The sequence below is a fragment of the Oculina patagonica genome, chromosome 3 (genome assembly GCF_052425735.1).
Source record: "Oculina patagonica isolate OP01 chromosome 3, crgOcupat, whole genome shotgun sequence".
Taxonomy (NCBI): Eukaryota; Metazoa; Cnidaria; class Anthozoa; order Scleractinia; family Oculinidae; genus Oculina; species Oculina patagonica.
The window spans coordinates 13,345,535-13,364,710 of NC_135760.1; the positions used below are offsets into that span (position 1 = coordinate 13,345,535).

Consider the following 19,176-nt stretch of genomic DNA (forward strand, 5'->3'; position numbering starts at 1 on the left):
CGGGCGGGCCCCCGTCCGGGGGGGGGGAGGGGGTGGCGAGTAACGCGAAGGTGTTCTTAAGTGATGACATTTGTTTTTAAAATTTAGAATAAATTATGGTTTGTTTCTTTAGTGTAGTTCTGAAAATTTCATGGTACGTCAATGCAATACACCTTAGTCGATGATTTTATTTAGAACCATCCCAGAACACCCCACTGATGTGGAAAAAAGAGAGATGTTGAGCACCACTGGAAAGCAAAGGGTCTCAAGCCAACAGCTGCTTGTTATCAGACCAGCAGTGCTAAATCTCGTGATCACTGCAGCTTTCTTCACTTCAGTTCTTCAAGTGTATTGATCATCATATATCTGGAAAATATGATGTACAGCTTCCTAAACCAGAGCAACTGACTTCTGTGAGCATACATGGCCTTCTGTTGACAAAATGTTCAACATTTATGAGCCTTCAATTTTTTAAGAATTTTATATTAACTTCAGAAAATTCCAAAAAAACTTCAGAAAATTCAACCAACCTGTGCTAAAAGGATGTCTTGAGGACTTGACAGAATCATGTGTCTAAAGTAGGGTGAGAGGAATAATTATTATTAATCTGAAAACTAGTTTTCTAGCTAGTGATAACATGCTCCCTCTAAATATTCTGACAGTTATTTGACTTGAGTTTGAACTTTCTGGTCACATGATCAACTGATACAAAAGGACTACTCTACACTGAACACGTCCTAAAACTGGATAATGGAGAAAAGGGTTTTACTGTTGTAAGCATTAAAGATGTAAGAACCAGACAACTCAACCAGTATCTAAATATCTCAATTCCTTTCCTGCCTCAAAAAGAATAAAGGAAATTGAGACATCTGCAAGCAGAAAACATTTACATTTTTTATTAGTTTTACTTACTGTGAATGGACACTGAATGGAAGATCAAACAGTGAGATGTATTTCCTCAAAATGCTTATGCTACTGAGCATGTAAACTGTAACATCTTCAAGGAGTCCTTCATCTTTCAGTCTTTTTATGGCTTTGTAGATGGCAATGTGGTTTGTATGGCCTGACACCCCATAGGAATCAAAAGTAATGACCTATTTTGTGAAAGCAAAACCTTGTCAGGAGAGCAGCTAAGATAACAGTCGCATACCTCTTCCTCCTGCTTAGGTGTTACCTTAGTATTCACTTGTATGTGTTCAAGATAATCTTTGTCTGAAATATTTCATAATGACTAACAGAGGACATATATTTTATTGTTTTGGCCCCAGTTGTTTCAAGGATGGATAATGCTATCCACTGGTATGTTTTGTTAGCACTTATCTACTGGATAGCCATTTATCGGGTGGATAGCGTTATCCACCCTTTGAACAGCTGGGTTCTGGTGTTTAACCACCCCCCTCCTGCACGCCAACTTCTCTTTTTTACACAGCACTGGATCTTACCACTTGAAATTGGTTGTGTTTGATATGATCAGCAATTATTCGACCAGCAATCTTAGCATCCCAGGCTACCTTGGGATCATCGGGAAGGTAACTGAAAGAAAGAATTTAGAATGGAATAAGATGACAACAAAGTAAAACATGATAGAATATTCAAATATAAAGATCAGCAATTATCTCTTGCTGAACCCCAGATTATGAACAACTTCTCGAACAATAAAATGGAAATCCCAGGGTCTCAAAGGGGTTCAGCGTTCTAAAGCTCTGGGGCCTTCAAAATTTCAAAAGCAGGGCTCCCAGCACTGTGGCAATAGTTTTGTAATAGTTAGGGTTGGAGCGTAGTGATCATTAAAAGGATAGGGAGCCTCTGCTGCAAAATTTTAGGGCCCTAGGTCCTAGCCCCCCAAACCCCAGCCCACCCACCTTTAGGACCCTAAATTGCAATGCATATCTCAAAATGGTTTACCGGTGATCAATAATGGTCACATGATTTGATGGAATTCCAAGAATACTGCAGCTTGACAACAACTCTTGTTTTCGTAAATCGCCTTGTTGGTAAAAATTGCCTGTAAAATAAAATGGTCACGAGTAAGTACAGTTGCACAATCACTAATGTAGTCCTTATGGCTTATCTTGGAAAAAATGTAAATACCCTGGGGAGTGGGTTGGGGTGGGAAATGTAGGGGGAGAGGGGTGGGGTGTTGCAATTAAAGGGCTTCACAACTAACGTCTAAGTCACGATGTCAATCAAACCCTGAAAGAAAAACCTCAGTTTTTAACAAACATACCTGTAGAGAGACACAGTAGATGCACTGTGCAGCACCGCTGAAGATTCAAAATGGCGGGCGAGAAGAACATACACTCGTCATCTGGATGAGCAGTAATGACAAGAACATTTTTCTTATTAAATTCGAACTTCTTGTTTTCTTGGAGTTTTAACTGTCTACTGTAGAAAATTATAAGAAAACTTGACAAAATAACAACGAACAGAGAGAAAACTGAAATCCAACTCAGTTCAAACGGAACCATCAGTGTGCGTGGTTACCAAGTAAAAATTGCCTGGCTACTAAGCGATTCTTTCACTCGGTATGACCCTTTTGTTATGGTGTAAAAATGTGATTGTTTTGTCGTGATTTTTGTTTTCTTGCCTCTTTTAATACTGAAAAGAGCGATTTTTATACAATGGAGAATGTAGTTCCTTCAACTGCAGAAGAAAATGACGCGGAGAATCACGCAAAAACCAACGGTGAAAAGGAAGAGTTGGTGCAGAGCGGGAACCCTGCTAACTTCGTTATTGACCACAGTAATAACGTTACTGTCGAACGCATAGACTATGATACGGATGTCGGAATCAAGAAAGAGGATCGTCAAGAATTCCCAGTGGATGAAGACGAATCTTTTGGAGAGGGAGAGCCCCAAGAAGACGACTCTATGTGCACTCACAAGGAAAATCAGGGCCGTAAAAACATTTCCACGCTCACTTCAAGACACTATGCTGGTCACGTAAGGGTCTTCAAAGGTATCGTACATAGCTTTACAACTTGTTTGTATAAATGTACAGCTTTTCTTTTTATATTTATGAGAAAGGAGCGGAGGAATTGAAATCACTGATCTTCAATGAAATGGAGTGGTCAAGATTGATTTAGATTTTTGTTTAATGAATTATGCATTGGCTTCTCAGAAGTTTGAGTTAAATAAAAAAAACTGACGGTGGTGTTACAGACAACAGATTTTTTTTTGCGAAATAGTTGTTTAAAAGACATGAAGAGCAACAAAGTAACATGGATTAATCTTTAGGCTAGGTGGGACAGGCAAACTATACTTCAAACAACATGCTCCTTTGCACAACTAGGAAACTGTAGAGCATGTTGCTTGTTATGCACCTACCTATGTTAATGGGGGGGGGGGTCGGGCATTGAGTGGGGATTTTGACATTTTCTTTAAATAAAGGCAAATTCCCCACCCCCCAGGACAAAATAATTTGTCAAAATCCCCACCCAGGGGACAAGGGAAAGTGGTCAGATGTTCTTCAAACCTTGTTGCAGAGGACCGCTTATGATCAAAATCCCTACCCTGGGGACATAATGTATGATCAAAATCTCTACCCTGGGGACAGACATCAGGATCAAATTCCCATGGTATGCCCGACACCCCCCCCCCCCTCGGGCTTAACATTGGTAGGTGCATTGTGTACTATGAATAAAGAAAAGTGCTTATAGTAAAATTAATTGAAGCACCTAACAAATTAGCCTGTGAACAAGCTCCTCAGTGGGATATGGGGCCAAAAAAAATTAGTGAGTGCTCGCTTGGTTTGCCCTACTTGCCAATTTTGTTTTGCCCCTTTGCCCCACCGTGACTCTGGAGGCAAACGCAAGCCACTTAACAAATTACTGATATCTCTGAGTGGTATCCTTTTCATGTCTTATATCACAGAATGGTTAAAGTGCAAAGGAATGGACGAAGAATTTGAGCAGTGGGCACCCAGGGAGATTAGCAATTGGTTGTCTGACTTTTACAAGGAATCTCACTTAAAACATGGTGGAACCAAGAGGGCCAGCTCCCTAAGAATCATACGTTCAGCTATAGATCATCACTTAAAGAGTGCACCTTACTGCAAGTGCTACAGTCTGACTCATTCTCCTGAATTCAGCAAAGCTAATGCTACATTGCATGACTTGGAGGCTGCGCAGAAAGAATACTTGGATTCTTCAGATTGCAATACCAGTGCCTTACCTTTAAATGTAGATGAAGTACGTAAGCTGTGGGCCACTGGAGTTGTGGGAATCAAAACTCCTAAGTCTCTACAGAGACTGGTGTTTTTGGCTGTGGGAATCAATTTTGGTGTTACTTCCAGAGATGACTTGCGTGATTTAAAACCTGACATGTTTGAATTTCACATTGACGAGAAAACAGGCCTTGAGTATGCGGCATGTAAACTGGACGAGTCAACTTCAGCTCAGCTGAGGAGTAAAAGATATAAATGTACTGGAAGGAAAATGTTCAGTGTACCAGGAAGTCTGCAATGTCCTGTTGCAGCATTGAAATTGTTCCTTAAAAGGAGGAATCCTGCTTGTAGTGCATTTTTTCAAATACCAAACCGTGACTTTGCAACAAGTGGAGTGTGGTACAGGTCACAAGCCGCTGGGCTTAACTGTTTGTCTGGCATGTTAAAAGACATGTCACATGAAGCACTCCTCCCGATGGATTATTCCAATCACAATTTGCGAGCCACACCTCCTATTGTGTTATACAAGGCAATGGAGGAGATAGCAACTCTACGACCTACAAGAATCATCAATAATGCAATTCTGAACGACAAGATTGCATTAAGTAGTCCAGCACCTCCACTGTGGAACTCAGTGACGACCTCACCAAGTATTCCATCAGGAAATGATATCACAAATCACACAGTTGTGCCTGTTGTTGAATCAAATACTATTCAGGCACCCTCTAGAGACGCAAGCACCATTGCCAATGGGAGCAATCCATCTCAACACTCCCCCAGTTTAAATGTTCCTCAGAACTTGCATCACGTGTTCTGTATTCCTCAGCAATGGAACATTCAAGACATCATCAGAGCTGTGAACTCAGGAGATGCACTTGTGATCACAAAACAATCAAGTAAAACAGAGGTTCAGCCCCATGAGAATGGGGACATAACACAATCCAGAGATGCTCATCAACAACAAGCTAGTGAGGTGTGCCATAATGTTGGACGTGACAGATCTGGTCGTAAACAGGTATATATCAGTAAATGTATATAGACATGTAAAAGGTGACAACTTCAACAACAAAAACAACTTTATTTGTAATAAAAGAATAAAAATTATGCTGTGGAACTTTAATTTACAATTTGCATTCGAGCCTAGTGGTTTACCAGGCTGAACAGGGCTGAAACGAGACCTTTGGCATAGATAAGGCAAGATCTTACTAGGAGCTGCAAGGGGCATGCCCTTCAGAAAATTAGAAACTCTGAAACAAGTTTTTATACATTTTGTATAATGTATTTCTTAAAAAAAATCAGTCTTGTTCAACTCGGGGCTATTTTCTTAACTTAGCATGAAAGAAATCTAGATGAGGCAAGTGCCTTGTCTTGCCTCTTGATAGTTATGGCCCTCCTGAAGCTTATCCTGGTTTTCATAGCATGATGCAACTAGGTATATTTCCACTCCCTCCTGGATGGGATGCTATTCAATACCCCATTCCTTCTATAGCGTGCGCCTGCAGGGAATCACAGTAGTTGTATTCAACAAATCATGTGCAAGACTTAGAAACATGCATCGTTGCTGAGTCTCGCACATGGTTTGATGAATACAACTACCGTGATTCCTTGCAGGCGTGCGCTATAGAGGGAATCGGCCATTGCAGGGTTACTCCCAGCATTAAGTTTGCTGGTACTCATTTATACACCTGGATGGAGGGGTAAAGTGTCTTACCCAAGAACACAATGCAGTTTCCTGGCCAGGGCTCAAACCCAGACCACTTGATTTGAATTCCAGTGCACTAACCATTAGGCCACCATGCCTCCCCCAAGACATTTTCATTCCCTACATTAATCTCTGCAGCAGCAAGAACACAGGATAAGACTCTTATCAAGATCTTAACAAAAAGATCTTTGTACATTCTTCTTACTGGTCTCCATCACAGTGGGGAGAATTTGCTCAATAACTGGCAACTTTTCTTTGATTTGTATTAACTTCCATGGTTCTTTTTGTATATGAAATAATTTATGCAGCATTTTTTCACTGTCTGCATTTTAGTGCATACTGGTGCAACTTAATGCTTTGTATCATTGACAATTGATGATTTGATATCAAGCTTCTTTTTATGTTTTCAAGCCTGAGCCCAAACGGTTACGTAGAGACCCAGAGGTGATCAAAGATGAATCATTCAAGGTAAGAATACTCTCCTCAGTTGCACAACAACATAAAATGAACATACAAATTTAAGTTTGCAAGGGCTTACCTGTGTCACTACAACACTCTAAAAACTGTCCCCCCCCCCTCATTTCCTGCTAGACACTCAAAACAAATGCGCCATTTCCTACATCTCTGAAAATATGTCATGAAATCATGAAGCACAGAACAAACCACTTTATCATTCTTTTTCCTCACAGAGCAAAGTCTTGCAACTGTGAATGTGTTTTAACTTTTCAGTCACTTGCAACCCCCCTGTGTGGCTATCAAAATGAAAGCTATCAATTTGTACTTTCTTGTGGTAGTTTTTGGTGAATAAAAGCAGAGTTGAGTAGTATTAGGATATACAGGGAAGTGAAAGATGATAATTGGTGTATTCCAGGTTGAAGATTCCTATGTGAAGGCAATAAATGGTATAAAGACAGGTCTTCAAACCTTGGATAACCTTGTATCTAAACAGCAGCCTTCCAACCAAGTTATTCAAGAGTTGTCACATATAGGTGACAGCATTCAAGACCTTCTGCAAAGGATGAACTCAAATGAAAATAAACAATAATATATTAGAGTTTATTTCCTTGGAAGCTGATCTGTCAAAATATATTAAGAAAACTAACCTGCCAAACTGCAAACCAAGAGGCTTTCACTGCAGTTTATTTTTTGTTTACTGGTGGTAGTAAATTCTTATTAAGTTTTCTTATCACTCTTACTTGGCTAGTTGTGGCAAAATTTTAAGGGAGCCACCTTTAAGTGAAACTTGGACAAATATGTTCGAGTTGTTTAAATTGATTCAAAGTATTTATAGTGGACCTTAGATGTAAAACAAATACAAGTATAAGAGGACTCAACTGTCTTTAACTAAAGTCTTAAGCCAAAAGTTTACAACCGTATGTCCACTTAAATCTAACAAAAGAGTTTTTTAATGAGATGTAAGTTATTAATATGATGGCCACATATGTGGTATAAGTTATTTTTACTAACTCGTTGTTTGTATGGGTACTTGGATCATAGAAACACATCAAAGCTTTTTACCTCAAAGGTTCGTGAAATTTACAGTTTTATATTTATTGCCTTGCCTTGCACTTGCATTTCTTAAGATGTTGTCAGTTTCATTATTTATTAATTAATTGCAAGAAGTCCCTTTAAGAAAGGTTCAGCGTAGAGATTTTCTTGAATTTCTGATTGAGTTTGTTAGACAACGTTGTTATGAACATGTTTGCAGGATAAATAGAGGTGCAATATATTCATGAGTTTCTATTGTGAGGTGATTTCCCTTACATTTTAGAATCCCTTTGTCCAACACATATTTTAATAGCTTTCCAACTTTGTTACAAGTGGTTCATTTTCAAAGAAATCGCACACGGCTCACATTACTCAGTTTTGACAGGTTTTTAACTACTTGGAAATTAGGTCTAAACACCCCCAAGACGAAACGCCCCTGGGAGTTTTACGTGGAAAAAGCTTACTTGAATACTTAAATACTCGGTGTGACACGTTTTTACAATGAGAAATATACAGCCAGTTCTTTTCCTTGAGGGATGTTGCTTTCTAGGCTCGATTTCCGCCACCTCCTCGAGTCCGGTCTTTGTCCCTCCCCGCTTTCGAAGGGAGGAGCGCGGGCTCATTTTCCCGAAAAGCGGCTGGAAATCGAGCCTAGTTGCTTTCTTACGTGAATTAATTATTTCTTGGGGGCATTTTGACCGGTTACCTTTTTACTTATTCCCACATGTAACTTAACTTTTACTCTTTGAATATTCTTCTTTGGTGATGTTGTGTTTCATGTTCACCTTAATTAAAGCTTTGATGATTTTATATCGTCCAACTTGTTGATTGTTTCTTTACTTTGGGCCCAGTAAAGATTTCGAGAATAAGAGTTACAAAATTGTATGCATAATTACAGGGTTACCTTATTAGAGGAATATAACGAAGTATTTTAACAACGCGAACAAAATGTACGCGTAATAAAATTAACGCGAATTGTCAAAAATTTATGTTTACATAATCCTCTTCGCGCCTAGGAGGCACATAAGGCTGAGACCAGAGATTTCCATTGCTCCCTTTCCATGGCTACCTCTCAAGTTCTTTCCACGTCTTCCCTGCTGTTCATTTCTGCCTCGATCGTCCTCCCCAAGTCTCCCGTGGACGTCCTCCCTCCCACTATCCGGTGTCCATCAATCAGTCGTGTGCACCGGCCTCCGAACTGCCCAGCCACCTCCACTCTGCTTATTACCATGGCGATGTCCCGTTGTCCTGTCGAAGAGTTCTGGTGATCCTGGCAGATCGCACCCGGAAGGACCGAGAGGGCCGACCCCCAGCCCCGGCACGACTGGCCCAGGACCCACTCGTGACAGGATGCGAGACGCGGTCCACCGGATGCCAACCTCCCGTCCCACTCCCCATCTCATCTCCAACTCCACTGGACGCTGATGTCTGATCTCTCCGCACGCCAGTGGCAGACGAGCAGCACCAGTAGAGGACCTACGCCACCACGGCAGAGATCTCAGCGAGACGTAGCGATCCCCGCTCTGCGCCCAGCGCACTGACTGGGAGACGGACGCCGACCCCGCCCCGTGCCACACTGAGAACCCGGCCAAGGCAGAGGAAGGGACCGGCGGACGGACCGGCCACCAACACGGCGCCACCCGGCGCCGAGTGCAGACACGAGCCAGAAGAGACGGGCCCGCAGGTGAGTGCACCGGGAGCGCCCCGCACCAGCCAGGGGCCGGCATCCAGATTTGAAAAGTATATAACCAATCTGTTATATGTTTACATGCATTTAATTAACTCGAATTCTCGTGTGGTGTGTGCTTACATGCAGTTAACTAACGCGAATTTGTTGCATAGTAATCTTTATAGCAAGCTGCGCTCTTCAAAAGACAAAACAAGAACGTCCAACATCAGAACTTGAGGTTTAATTCCGATAAACCATACATAACAAAGATATTTAAACAGACCAAAAAGTGACTAATATTCAATGCATGGGTCCATGATCCAGGGATGGAATACATCCAGTCCTGGCGCTTTCTTCTGCCTCTGCTATCCCTGCAGCTTTGACGGAGAAGTAGATGACGTGTTAACACAACTTACCCGGTGTCTTAGAATAACAATGCTGTAAAATAGAGTGATTTTAATTAACAAACATTAAGGTACATTAAATTAACGCGAATTTTTGGAATTCGCGTTAATTACATGTATCGTTAATTTCCTATAATAAGGTATAAGGAAATGTTACCGAGTAATCGTGTTACAGTTCAGATGCCAACTGTTTGTACAAGCTGACCTCATCAACCCTTCAAGCTTTCCCACTTTCGAACTCAATTTCGACCCCGCCCCTGATCGCTTGGTAGCACAGGCTACCCAGACATGTAGCATCGCTTGGTAGCACAGGCTACCCAGAAAAGTGACAGGTCTCTTACGCCTCTCCACTGCTAGTGAATAAAATAAACTCAAAAAGGCCATAATATGAGATAATAACTTTATTGAAATCATTGGGAGCCGCCACATAACAGCTCCCGTAAAGAATCTTTGCAAACAATTCGTACATTGCAATTAAACACAGTACTATTAAAAGGGCTTGAGCTGAAGACGTACCAAATAATATACAGTTAACAAGAAAAAGATATCACTGCCGTCCATACTTCACGATTATCAAAGAATATTGTATTACAAAGTCCACACTGCTGTGTGACGTCATTCTAAAACAATCCCGTGAGCATTTGCTTTGCGACACTGAGTTTCCTGACACGTTGAATGTTATCTGTACCACGCTTACACAAACTGCCTATCTGACCAAATTCGCTTCTCTCGTTAAACACATCTGTTTTCTTTCGAAGTTGATAGATGAGCTGCAAGATAAAAATAGTAAAAGAGAGCCGGAAAAAAAGAAGATGCACATGACACGAGCATGGGACAAAGAAAATCGAGCCCCGACGGGACGAACCCTGCCCCAGATACCGGGGGCGCCACCCGAGCCGAGAGACCGACCCTGTCCCGCCTGTCAAAACATCACAATTACCGAGCAAAACCATCAACCACTGATGAATTCGACATGCTGACCAGCAGAGGGACGCGTGCCACAACCTAGTAAATGGCCCAGCCACACGAGCCCGAGCTCAGGGAGAGCGCCCCCGGCGGGGGCCAGGGCGACCGCGGGGACCAGAACTTGTCCCATGCTCGTGTCATGTAGAACATCTTATCTTTATTAAGATAAAAATACATTACATGATCCACCATTTAGTCTCTTAAACGGGGGAAAAAGGGAAAATGATATCCACGGAAAACGGGATGTTAACATTTAGTTCCTAAGCTCCTAAGGCGTCGACACGCTCCTTAGCCCTAAGACACTAAGTAAGAACCATACTAGGAAGATCTAAACTAAACTAAACTAAACTGATCTAAACGAAACTTTAGGCGGGAGTTAACATAAAGTTCTTTTTTCTGCCGCTTTACGTGTTGTTTTTTTTTTGGAAATATCCGTCACTTATTAAGCAATGAAAAAACCCTATGCTCGTCCCATAAATCTATGTTTAGGGGTGCTGTGTAAATATTTTGGTGATTTTTGGAGATTTTTGGGAGGAGATAGTTTTTCTTAAGAGTGGTAAAATTTAGAGAAATAAGAAAATAAGAAATATTGAAGATTTGATGTAGTTTTAAAATTAGAATTTGATGTTAAAGATTAGTAGACGGACACCAGACAGTCCCCTTACAAACTGGAGTGCTCTTGCGTGGGGGTCAACTGTCTGTTAGTGTTCCAAAAATAATTTTCTTCCTTTTATTCCTCTTATAAATTACTATAGATTTCACTAAAATTTACGTTAAGTCCCCCCTTAACTAAACAAACAATTGTAACTAAACTAAACTACAATGGGCGTCAAAAGTCTTGAGACAGTTGGATGAAATTGATACTAATTTAAAATTCCCGTTTTTTCACCTTTAATCTACTGCCGCTTCTGAACCACTCCCCCTCCCCCTTTTCAATGTTGTACCAAACGAGGCAGTCTCGCAGATAACAAATACAACATTGTTTCGGGGGGAGGGGGTTATATTGAAGGGGTGAGGGGCAAATTTGTCCAAGGTACTCAAAAAGTGCCGACTGTCTCAACACTTTTGGCGCTCATTGTAGTAGCCTGTGTTGAGGCTGCTACTCCTGGGATGGTGCTGTGACGTCATTTCGATTTAGCGGAAGATGTTGAGATGTTTCCTTCAGTAATGACAATAATGGCAGAAGTTCTTTGTTCTATTTGTTTGGTTTTATACTAATGTTCCACGAAGGAGAACATATCTTCGTTGTTTTCGCTCTCCCCGGGTTCGGTTTTTTTTTCTTTTTTTAAGCTTCAGCGCGCAAAAAAATTTTTATTTCCCCCCCCCCCCCCCCCCCCCCCCCCCCCCCCTTGTTAGTGCATGTGTCTTACCGCTAAGAACTCCTCAAAATCGATAGCACCAGAGCCATCCTTGTCAATTTCATTAAAATACTGCTGCCGTACCGAGGGCTCAGAGCGGTCACCAAGGTCATCGAGAACTTGCATTCTAAATAAAGTTATCAATACATAACTCATAATGGCGTTGAAATGAGTACTTTATTCTTACTAATTTTCGCGATTTCAAAATAATCGCGAAATTTAGTACGCGCGAAAAATATATTGCGCGAAATTTTACCACGCGAAAATTAATACCATATTTTATATCAAAACAATAAAAATGTTAAATATTTGGAACTGCAACTATCTACCTTTAAAAATATGACTAGCACCCTTCCTCTGAAAACTGTTTCGTCTGTAAATTGTTCAAAACCTCTTTAGTATAGTCACTAAAGTTTCGTTTGCAGGCCCTTAAGTTACATTGAGTCAGACCTTGTGTATTTCCAGTGGTTCCCAGTCTTTGACGACTCATCCATAAAAACTGAAAAATCGCGAAATTTAATACATTTTTTCGCTATTTTTTTTTGCAGTCGCGAAAATTAATACTCGCGAATTTTCGCGAAATTAAGTACGCGCGAAAACTTGTAAGAATAAGGTAATTACCTCTTTGTCTATCTACAACGTTGCGCAAATACCACGTTTGTGACATTAAAGACAAAAAAAACTACAGTAGACTTACAGTGGATTCCCGATTTTTCGAACTTCCAAGGAGGGTCCTGGGGGACGGAGGTATAAAATCCCATTTCCCATCTAATTGTTTTCCCTATTTTTTAAATCCCATTCCCAGTTCTATTGTTTATTTGTTTGTGATTCCCAGTCCCTGTGACCCAAATCTCATTTTACCCGGGGAAAATTTGCCCAAATCCCAGTTCCCACTTTTTAAAACCCTTCAGGCCTCCCTCCAAGGGAAACAATAATTGGTTCGAAGAATCGGGAGTTTGAAGGGGGTAAAACTGAAAAAACTGCTGTGTTCGACTGAGCGAAGCATGTCCGAGGAGAAAAGACTTTTAGTACAGTATTTTAACTCAAGTCGAGAAATCGAGGGTTCGAGAAATTAGTATTCCGCTGTAATCAAATCGTTTGAATGTGTTACTCGAGGGTCTGGCTGAGGGTACTGGAATCTCAGGTATCAGTAACATTTTCGGTGATTTCTCAGCAAACAGTTAAAATTTCACTCAAGCTTATTTCTCGGCTATCATTGAATTTTGCAGTTCTCAGATATCAATTAAAAATGGCATCACTTCTCATCTGACAGTTAAAATTTTCACCAAATGTCAGCTGTCAGTTAAGCCTATCCACGACCGTCTTACTCCGAAGCGCCTTCGTGCCTCATATTCGAATGCTCCTTCTTGAATAAGGGAAATGAAACCTAAGAACGCGTTATAAAGTCCTGTCAGGAATTGGTGGCAAATACTAGAGAGGTCAAAAACTTCCAAATATTTTTCTAACTTGAAATAACAAAAATAAGTATAACAACAACACCTGATTTTCAGTATCTCAATTGAATATTTATTTTTAGAAATGCACTTTCCGCGAAAATAATATTGCTGCAGAACTCCGCACGTGGACGAAATGAAGACGCAACTGGTCGAAGATGTCTTTTAGACCTGTGTCAGTAAATTTGCCGACATGGTACTAGCTCAGTAACATCAATAGCTTGTGAACAGGCTCCCAAGTGGAGCTGGGCGAAAAATAAATCGGCGAGCGATGCGAGCCGAGAAGAGCGAGCGAGGCAAGCTGAGCGTGGTCTCGAGGCGGCGCGTGGCCTCCCACGCCCCGTTCTCGGCTTGCTTGAGTTGCTTCGCTCGCGTATTTGTTTGTTCTTCTTTTTACACCCTGCCTTACTCGGGAGCCTGTTCGCAGGCTATAACATCAATAACATCTATACAGTTGACTCCCAATTCTTGGTTTTCACGTGACGTCATCAAAATTCTAAAATCCAGATTCGCAAGGCCCCTGAGTTTTTATCCTTCACTGGCTATTAGAAGTCCTTAATACATATCCTGTTGAAGGTTTTAAGCTCGGTAGCATCCGCCGTCTTTAAGACAGAGCATTTTGACTTTCGGAGTTTCACGCCACACGACATCAAGATGGCCGCCAGAAGGCTGTCACGTATGCTTGAAAAAATGCCTAATCCTGAACATTTGTTTTTTTGCTAGAAGTGTTCATCTGAATGTTTACTTGTTCATGATGGTGATCTGACCGCTTTTTGTAGCAGAAGCGAATGCCAGATGTTTTTGTTGATTGCCGCCATGTTGGAGCCCAAGCAGTTGGGCTCCAACATGGCGTCTCCATACTGTGCTCTCTAAATTTGCGTGAAACATTTTGATGGATAACTCGAGTACTGGAATACCATACAGACCTGAGGCATGGACAAGTAGTCTATGTAGTAGTTTTTTACAACCTGATATATAATTTTGATTTATTTGACTCAATAGTTTTGGATTTATTTTTTCGTGGCGTGACAGTGAAAACCACTTATAGCTCGAACCTTCAAGACGAAGGTTCGAGTCATTGGGTGCGGATTCGAGTTATCGGATTAAAAAAAGTTACAAAGTGACTTGAAGGGGAATCCAAAAAAGGTTTGAATAAGCGGAAAGTTTGAGTAATCGAGGGTTCAAGTTATCGAGATTTGACTGTATCTGTATATTTTATAGTTTTTAAAAAGGAACATATTTAATAATAGCGATACTTACAATTCCTTGAAATCGATTATTCCATCTTGATTCAAATCAAACGTTTGGAATTGTAATCTTAAATCCACTATATCGCCTTCTTTAAATTCTGGAAATTCCTCTATTAAAGATCGGAAATCTTTTTCACCCATTTCTGAAAAAAAAGAAAAAAATGCAATAGAAAAAAAGCCCGATGTCGGCAAAAGTGATCACTCCGCAAAGCAATGAAAGAAGAAGATATCTAGCTTTTTATTTTTTCTAATAAATAGCCAAAGTTGCCAATTGTGAGATAAAAAAAAGTTGTATCAGGAAACGGGGCAACAATAGACTATACCGCTTCCATGTCCCCATTAGTGGCATGTGATACTGTGAGTGACAGTGACAGTGACAGTGACAGTGATAGTGACAGTGACAGTGACAGTGACAGTGACAGTGACAGTGACAGTAACAGTAACAGTAACAGTAACAGTGGCAGTGACAGTAACAGTAACAGTGACAGTGACAGTGACAGTGACATTGGCAGTGACAGTGACAGTGACAGTGACAGTAACAGTGGCAGTGACAGTGACATTGACATTGACAGTGACAGTGACAGTGACAGTGACAGTAACAGTGGCAGTGACAGTGACAGTGACATTGACAGTGACAGTGACAGTGACAGTGACAGTGGCAGTGGCAGTGACGGTGACAGTGACAGTGACAGTGACAGTGACATTGACAGTGACAGTGACATTAACAGTGACAGTGACAGTGACAGTGACATTAACAGTGACAGTGACATTGACAGTGACAGTGACATTAACAGTGACAGTGACAGTGACAGTGACAGTGACAGTGACATTGACAGTGACAGTGACAGTGACAGTGACAGTGACAGTGACAGTGACAGTGACAGTGACATTGACAGTGACATTGACAGTGACAGTGACAGTGACATTGGCAGTGACAGTGACAGTGACATTGACAGTGACAGTAACAGTGACAGTGATCAGTGGCAGTGGCAGTGACAGTGACAGTGACAGTGACAGTGACAGTGACATTGATCAGTGACAGTGACAGTGACATTAACAGTGACAGTGACAGTGACAGTGACAGTGACAGTGACAGTGACATTAACAGTGACAGTGACAGTGACAGTGACAGTGACAGTGACAGTGACAGTGACAGTGACAGTGACAGTGACAGTGACAGTGACAGTGACATTGACATTGACAGTGACAGTGACAGTGACAGTGACAGTGACAGTAACAGTGGCAGTGACAGTGACAGTGACATTGACAGTGACAGTGACAGTGACAGTGACAGTGGCAGTGGCAGTGACGGTGACAGTGACAGTGACAGTGACAGTGACATTGACAGTGACAGTGACATTAACAGTGACAATGACAGTGACAGTGACAGTGACATTAACAGTGACATGGTGACAGTGACAGTGACAGTGACAGTGACAGTGACAGTGACAGTGACAGTGACAGTGACATTAACAGTGACAGTGACAGTGACAGTGACAGTGACAGTGACAGTGACAGTGACAGTCACTGTCACTGGACTGGGACTGGGATTGTAGACAAAAAATAGGCTGTGAAATGGGATTTGGTACCCCCCCCCCCCTTTCAGGACCCTCATACTGGAGCATCGCAGAGCGTGCGCCCGAATACATTACATTTTGTGCTTACAGTTGAAGTTAACTTTTCCCGTTGCTTTGTGCCAAGAGTTGCTCTAACCGTAGACAGATAAAAACGACAGTTCCTTACCTTGAAATTTTCTTCTGTTTACCGCCGATCGCCTTCTTTCTTGAAGTAATTTTTCCCAATAATGCTCTTGAATGTTTTGAAATTCTGTGTTTTTTAATTCATTTTCGCCGTGTGTTTTTCTTGTCCCTGTAACAATCAATATAAGCTTTCAGTCATAAAGTAGGTTGAGTTATTCAACTTTGACTTCTTTAAAATTTTAGGGTTATTAGGGGTTTCGTCCAGTTTCCTTACAGTAAACTATGATTTTCTCAAGTGGATAATCTTAAATGAGCTATGTCACCGGGATTACACAGATTTTTGGTCTAAACTGTTCTGAAATTAGTCGTAGGCAACTTAACCCTAAATAAACAGTATCTTTGAACATCTAAAGGAAGCTACGGCTATAAATATCGATATTTCGAAGAGGCACGGAAAACGGAAACAACTTGAAAACGTTTGCCTAACTTTTTCAAATTGCAATCCGTTTCCATCCGAGCCATCTGCAGCCAAGGATGCTCGTTAACAGTTTCAGTGCTCTATTAAATATAGCAATTTTTAATAAAAATAGAGTATTATTAAAATGTTATCTGCGAGACAACTATAAATTTTGGCTGTTCAAAAATCTGTTAAAATCTGTGACATATTCGATTAAGCGCCCAACCTCGAATAAGCGCCCACCCTAAAAGTAGGAAAAGTAATAAGCGCCCAGCCCGAATAAGCGCCCACTCTCAAGGTCCAAAATAAAAGCGCCCAGGGCGCTTAATCGAATAAATACGGTAGTCCCTTTAAAGTATCTGAGACTTTTCCGCTCCCTGCTCGAAACATTTAATATGTCGGGGCAGAATAGATTGTACTTTTGATGTTTAGCTCATGTGATTTCATAAATTGTTTTCGCTTCTTTGTTTCGAGGAAAGGAGAGTGAATATTAGAGTAGCTAAACTGGTTAATTTAGATTTGAACTCACGTAAAATCCCAGGGGGGTACTCCGGCTTGTAAATGACGGGGACGATCGAATGGAGGCAAAACTCAGGACCCAAAAAAATCCCTGAGTCTTCCGACATTACCCCAAAAAATCCCTGGACCAAAAATAAAAACCATAAAAATGCCAGGCCGTGCCGGGCACTTTAGTTAGTTTTAATAACCAAAAAATCCCCTATATTAATCAAGTCACCCCAAAAAATACTTGCCAGATTTTCCAACCCAAAAAATCCCGTAATCGAATGCAAACCCAAAAAAATCCCGATCATCCCCGTCATTTACAAGCCGGAGTACCCCCCTGGGCGTAAAATATGCCAACCTTAAACATATCGTGAAGTATACGTTGTGGTTCAATTTTTCCCTTGGTATAATTTGGTATTTTTCTTTATTTTATATTCATTATCATATATTACCATGCACTAGAACAAACGAAATTACCAAAATTGTACCAAGGGGAAAATTTGAACCACAACATAATATACATGCTAGACATTTGGCAACAGAAAAGTGTTCACAGACAGCAAAAAAGCAAATGCATGTAAATTGTATTTTTGCTTAAGCCTGGTTTTCACTAGCGACGCAAGCACAAGCTCAAGAATAACAGCTCTTATTTCACCGCGAAAACGGCTTCCACTCAAGCAAAAGCACAAGCGCATTGCATTTTGATGCTTGTGTTTGTGCTTGCGGCAAGCACAAGAACAAGGATGAAAATTTGTCTTTTTTGCGTGATTGGGCTTGTGCTTGCGCTTGTGCTTCCGTGGCTAGTGAAAACCAGGCTTTAGCCGAGCGATTTTATGTATAACGGATGAATTCATTCAATTTTGTAGAATAAATGGCGTTTAACGGAACGTATTTCTTACCCGTTATATTAAAATAAGCATTTGGCTCGTAGATTATCGGGCTTCTTGTGATTGGATAGCTCGGAGCACAACCCATGCCGTATTTTAAGGCGTTAACCAAGGAAAACTCAAACTATTATAGGACAAGTACATTTTGCTACGCCAGAATCTCGATATTAACAAAACAAACTCGTTAGTTATACGTCATAATCACTTTATTACATCAGTGTCTGTGGAGGTGATGGTATTTTAAAAATCGAGAAAAATAACGGTTGTTTAGAAAATTGCTTGCCGTTAAGGGATCCACAGGTTCCTTTTACACAGCCACTTTTTTGTATTGGGTTTTATCCCCGCCTCTTTTAAAAAGCTAGCAAACAAACTATATCTACATACAGTAGCTAATGTAAAGCGCGCGCGCGCGTGCCATGGCGTTATGGAAATACTCGGGATGCTTTTAGAACGAGAAAAGCTGTAGAATCAAGAGGCGGGCGTTTCCATAGCTGTTTCAAACTGTTTAAAAACAAAATGTAATGCAAGGAAAAAGGTTATCTATAATGTAAAAAGCTCGAAATAATTTTTTATGTTCTCAGTTACAATAAACGGATTTACCCAATCACAACGCGGGGAATATCGGTTCATTTCCAAAAAGAGGATCTAATTCATACATGATGTGGACTCTGACAATGTTTTACCGCGAGGTTTAAAAGTTAAGGTCGGGACACACTAGGCGACAAGTCGCTACAACATGTTGCCTCGTGTGACATGGTGCATTTTTGCGACAATCTTTGTCCCTGCGACAGAATTTTGTCGTCGCGATCAGTCGAACGAATTCAAACCAGTTTGATTTCGTGCGACTGATCGCAGCGACAAAATGAGCGAAAACAGCGTTGTCGCAGCTATCCTGCGATCAGGCGTCCGTAGCGTGTGCACACTTCTGCGACAAAATACAAATCAACCAATGACAGAGCGTCTGGTATTTTCGCCATATTGAATTAAAAAACTAGTTCACATTCCCATTCTTCCAAATTCGCTGCGAGTCACCGAACAAGCGCCTTGTCGCAGCGACTTGTTTTGAAGCAGGGCACACGGAGCGACTTGTTGCAGAGACCTGTCGCTGCGACTTGTCGCCTAGTGTGCCCCGACCTCTAAACCTCACCTCTTTTCAACATTTCAAGGGAAAAGCGCAACAGGGCGAGGTCGAAG

General features: G+C 41.2%; 3 protein-coding genes across 4 annotated transcripts; 1 reads left to right on the top strand and 2 right to left on the bottom strand.

Moving 5' to 3' along the window:
- Positions 1 to 54: 54 nt before the first annotated feature.
- On the bottom strand, positions 55 to 2,452 carry LOC144646711 (N-acetylglucosaminyl-phosphatidylinositol de-N-acetylase-like). 2 transcript variants are annotated; one of them, XM_078506391.1, is made up of 7 exons: positions 2,207 to 2,452; positions 1,885 to 1,984; positions 1,422 to 1,512; positions 892 to 1,073; positions 510 to 552; positions 261 to 410; positions 55 to 166 (listed from the first exon to the last, which is right to left on the bottom strand). In XM_078506391.1, the coding sequence occupies exons 1-6, from the start codon at positions 2,445 to 2,447 to the stop codon at positions 309 to 311; spliced, it is 759 nt and encodes a 252-aa protein (XP_078362517.1). In that variant the 5' UTR covers positions 2,448 to 2,452; the 3' UTR covers positions 55 to 166; positions 261 to 308. The 2 variants fall into 2 exon arrangements, with proteins under 2 accessions (XP_078362517.1, XP_078362516.1); XM_078506390.1 differs by having other exon boundaries at positions 61 to 410.
- A 38-nt stretch (positions 2,453 to 2,490) lies between these two features.
- Positions 2,491 to 8,141, top strand: LOC144646710 (uncharacterized). Its single transcript, XM_078506389.1, has 4 exons — positions 2,491 to 2,937; positions 3,852 to 5,158; positions 6,257 to 6,313; positions 6,717 to 8,141. Exons 1-4 carry the CDS (start codon positions 2,601 to 2,603, stop codon positions 6,888 to 6,890), a joined length of 1,875 nt encoding a protein of 624 aa, XP_078362515.1. The 5' UTR covers positions 2,491 to 2,600; the 3' UTR covers positions 6,891 to 8,141.
- A 1,656-nt stretch (positions 8,142 to 9,797) lies between these two features.
- Positions 9,798 to 18,153, bottom strand: LOC144645661 (uncharacterized). The gene is made up of 5 exons (XM_078505215.1): positions 17,995 to 18,153; positions 16,178 to 16,303; positions 14,445 to 14,577; positions 11,743 to 11,857; positions 9,798 to 10,176 (listed from the first exon to the last, which is right to left on the bottom strand). Exons 1-5 carry the CDS (start codon positions 18,068 to 18,070, stop codon positions 10,027 to 10,029), a joined length of 600 nt encoding a protein of 199 aa, XP_078361341.1. The 5' UTR covers positions 18,071 to 18,153; the 3' UTR covers positions 9,798 to 10,026.
- Positions 18,154 to 19,176: the final 1,023 nt, after the last annotated feature.

Bases quoted from the DNA above. Each gene is read 5' to 3' on its own strand.
- LOC144646711 (XM_078506391.1), bottom strand. From the start codon at position 2,447: ATGGTTCCGTTTGAACTGAGTTGGATTTCAGTTTTCTCTCTGTTCGTT. The intron at 553-891 runs GTAAGTAAAACT...ACCCTACTTTAG, and splicing joins CCATTCAGTGTCCATTCACA to ACACATGATTCTGTCAAGTC. The intron at 411-509 runs GTTGGTTGAATT...TTTTGTCAACAG, and splicing joins AAGACATCCTTTTAGCACAG to AAGGCCATGTATGCTCACAG.
- LOC144646710 (XM_078506389.1), top strand. From the start codon at position 2,601: ATGGAGAATGTAGTTCCTTCAACTGCAGAAGAAAATGACGCGGAGAAT. The intron at 2,938-3,851 runs GTATCGTACATA...CTTATATCACAG, and splicing joins TCACGTAAGGGTCTTCAAAG to AATGGTTAAAGTGCAAAGGA. The intron at 6,314-6,716 runs GTAAGAATACTC...GGTGTATTCCAG, and splicing joins TCAAAGATGAATCATTCAAG to GTTGAAGATTCCTATGTGAA.
- LOC144645661 (XM_078505215.1), bottom strand. From the start codon at position 18,070: ATGGGTTGTGCTCCGAGCTATCCAATCACAAGAAGCCCGATAATCTAC. The intron at 14,578-16,177 runs GTAAGGAACTGT...CTTTTTTTTCAG, and splicing joins AAACAGAAGAAAATTTCAAG to AAATGGGTGAAAAAGATTTC. The intron at 11,858-14,444 runs GTAAGTATCGCT...AACTTTATTTAG, and splicing joins ATAATCGATTTCAAGGAATT to AATGCAAGTTCTCGATGACC.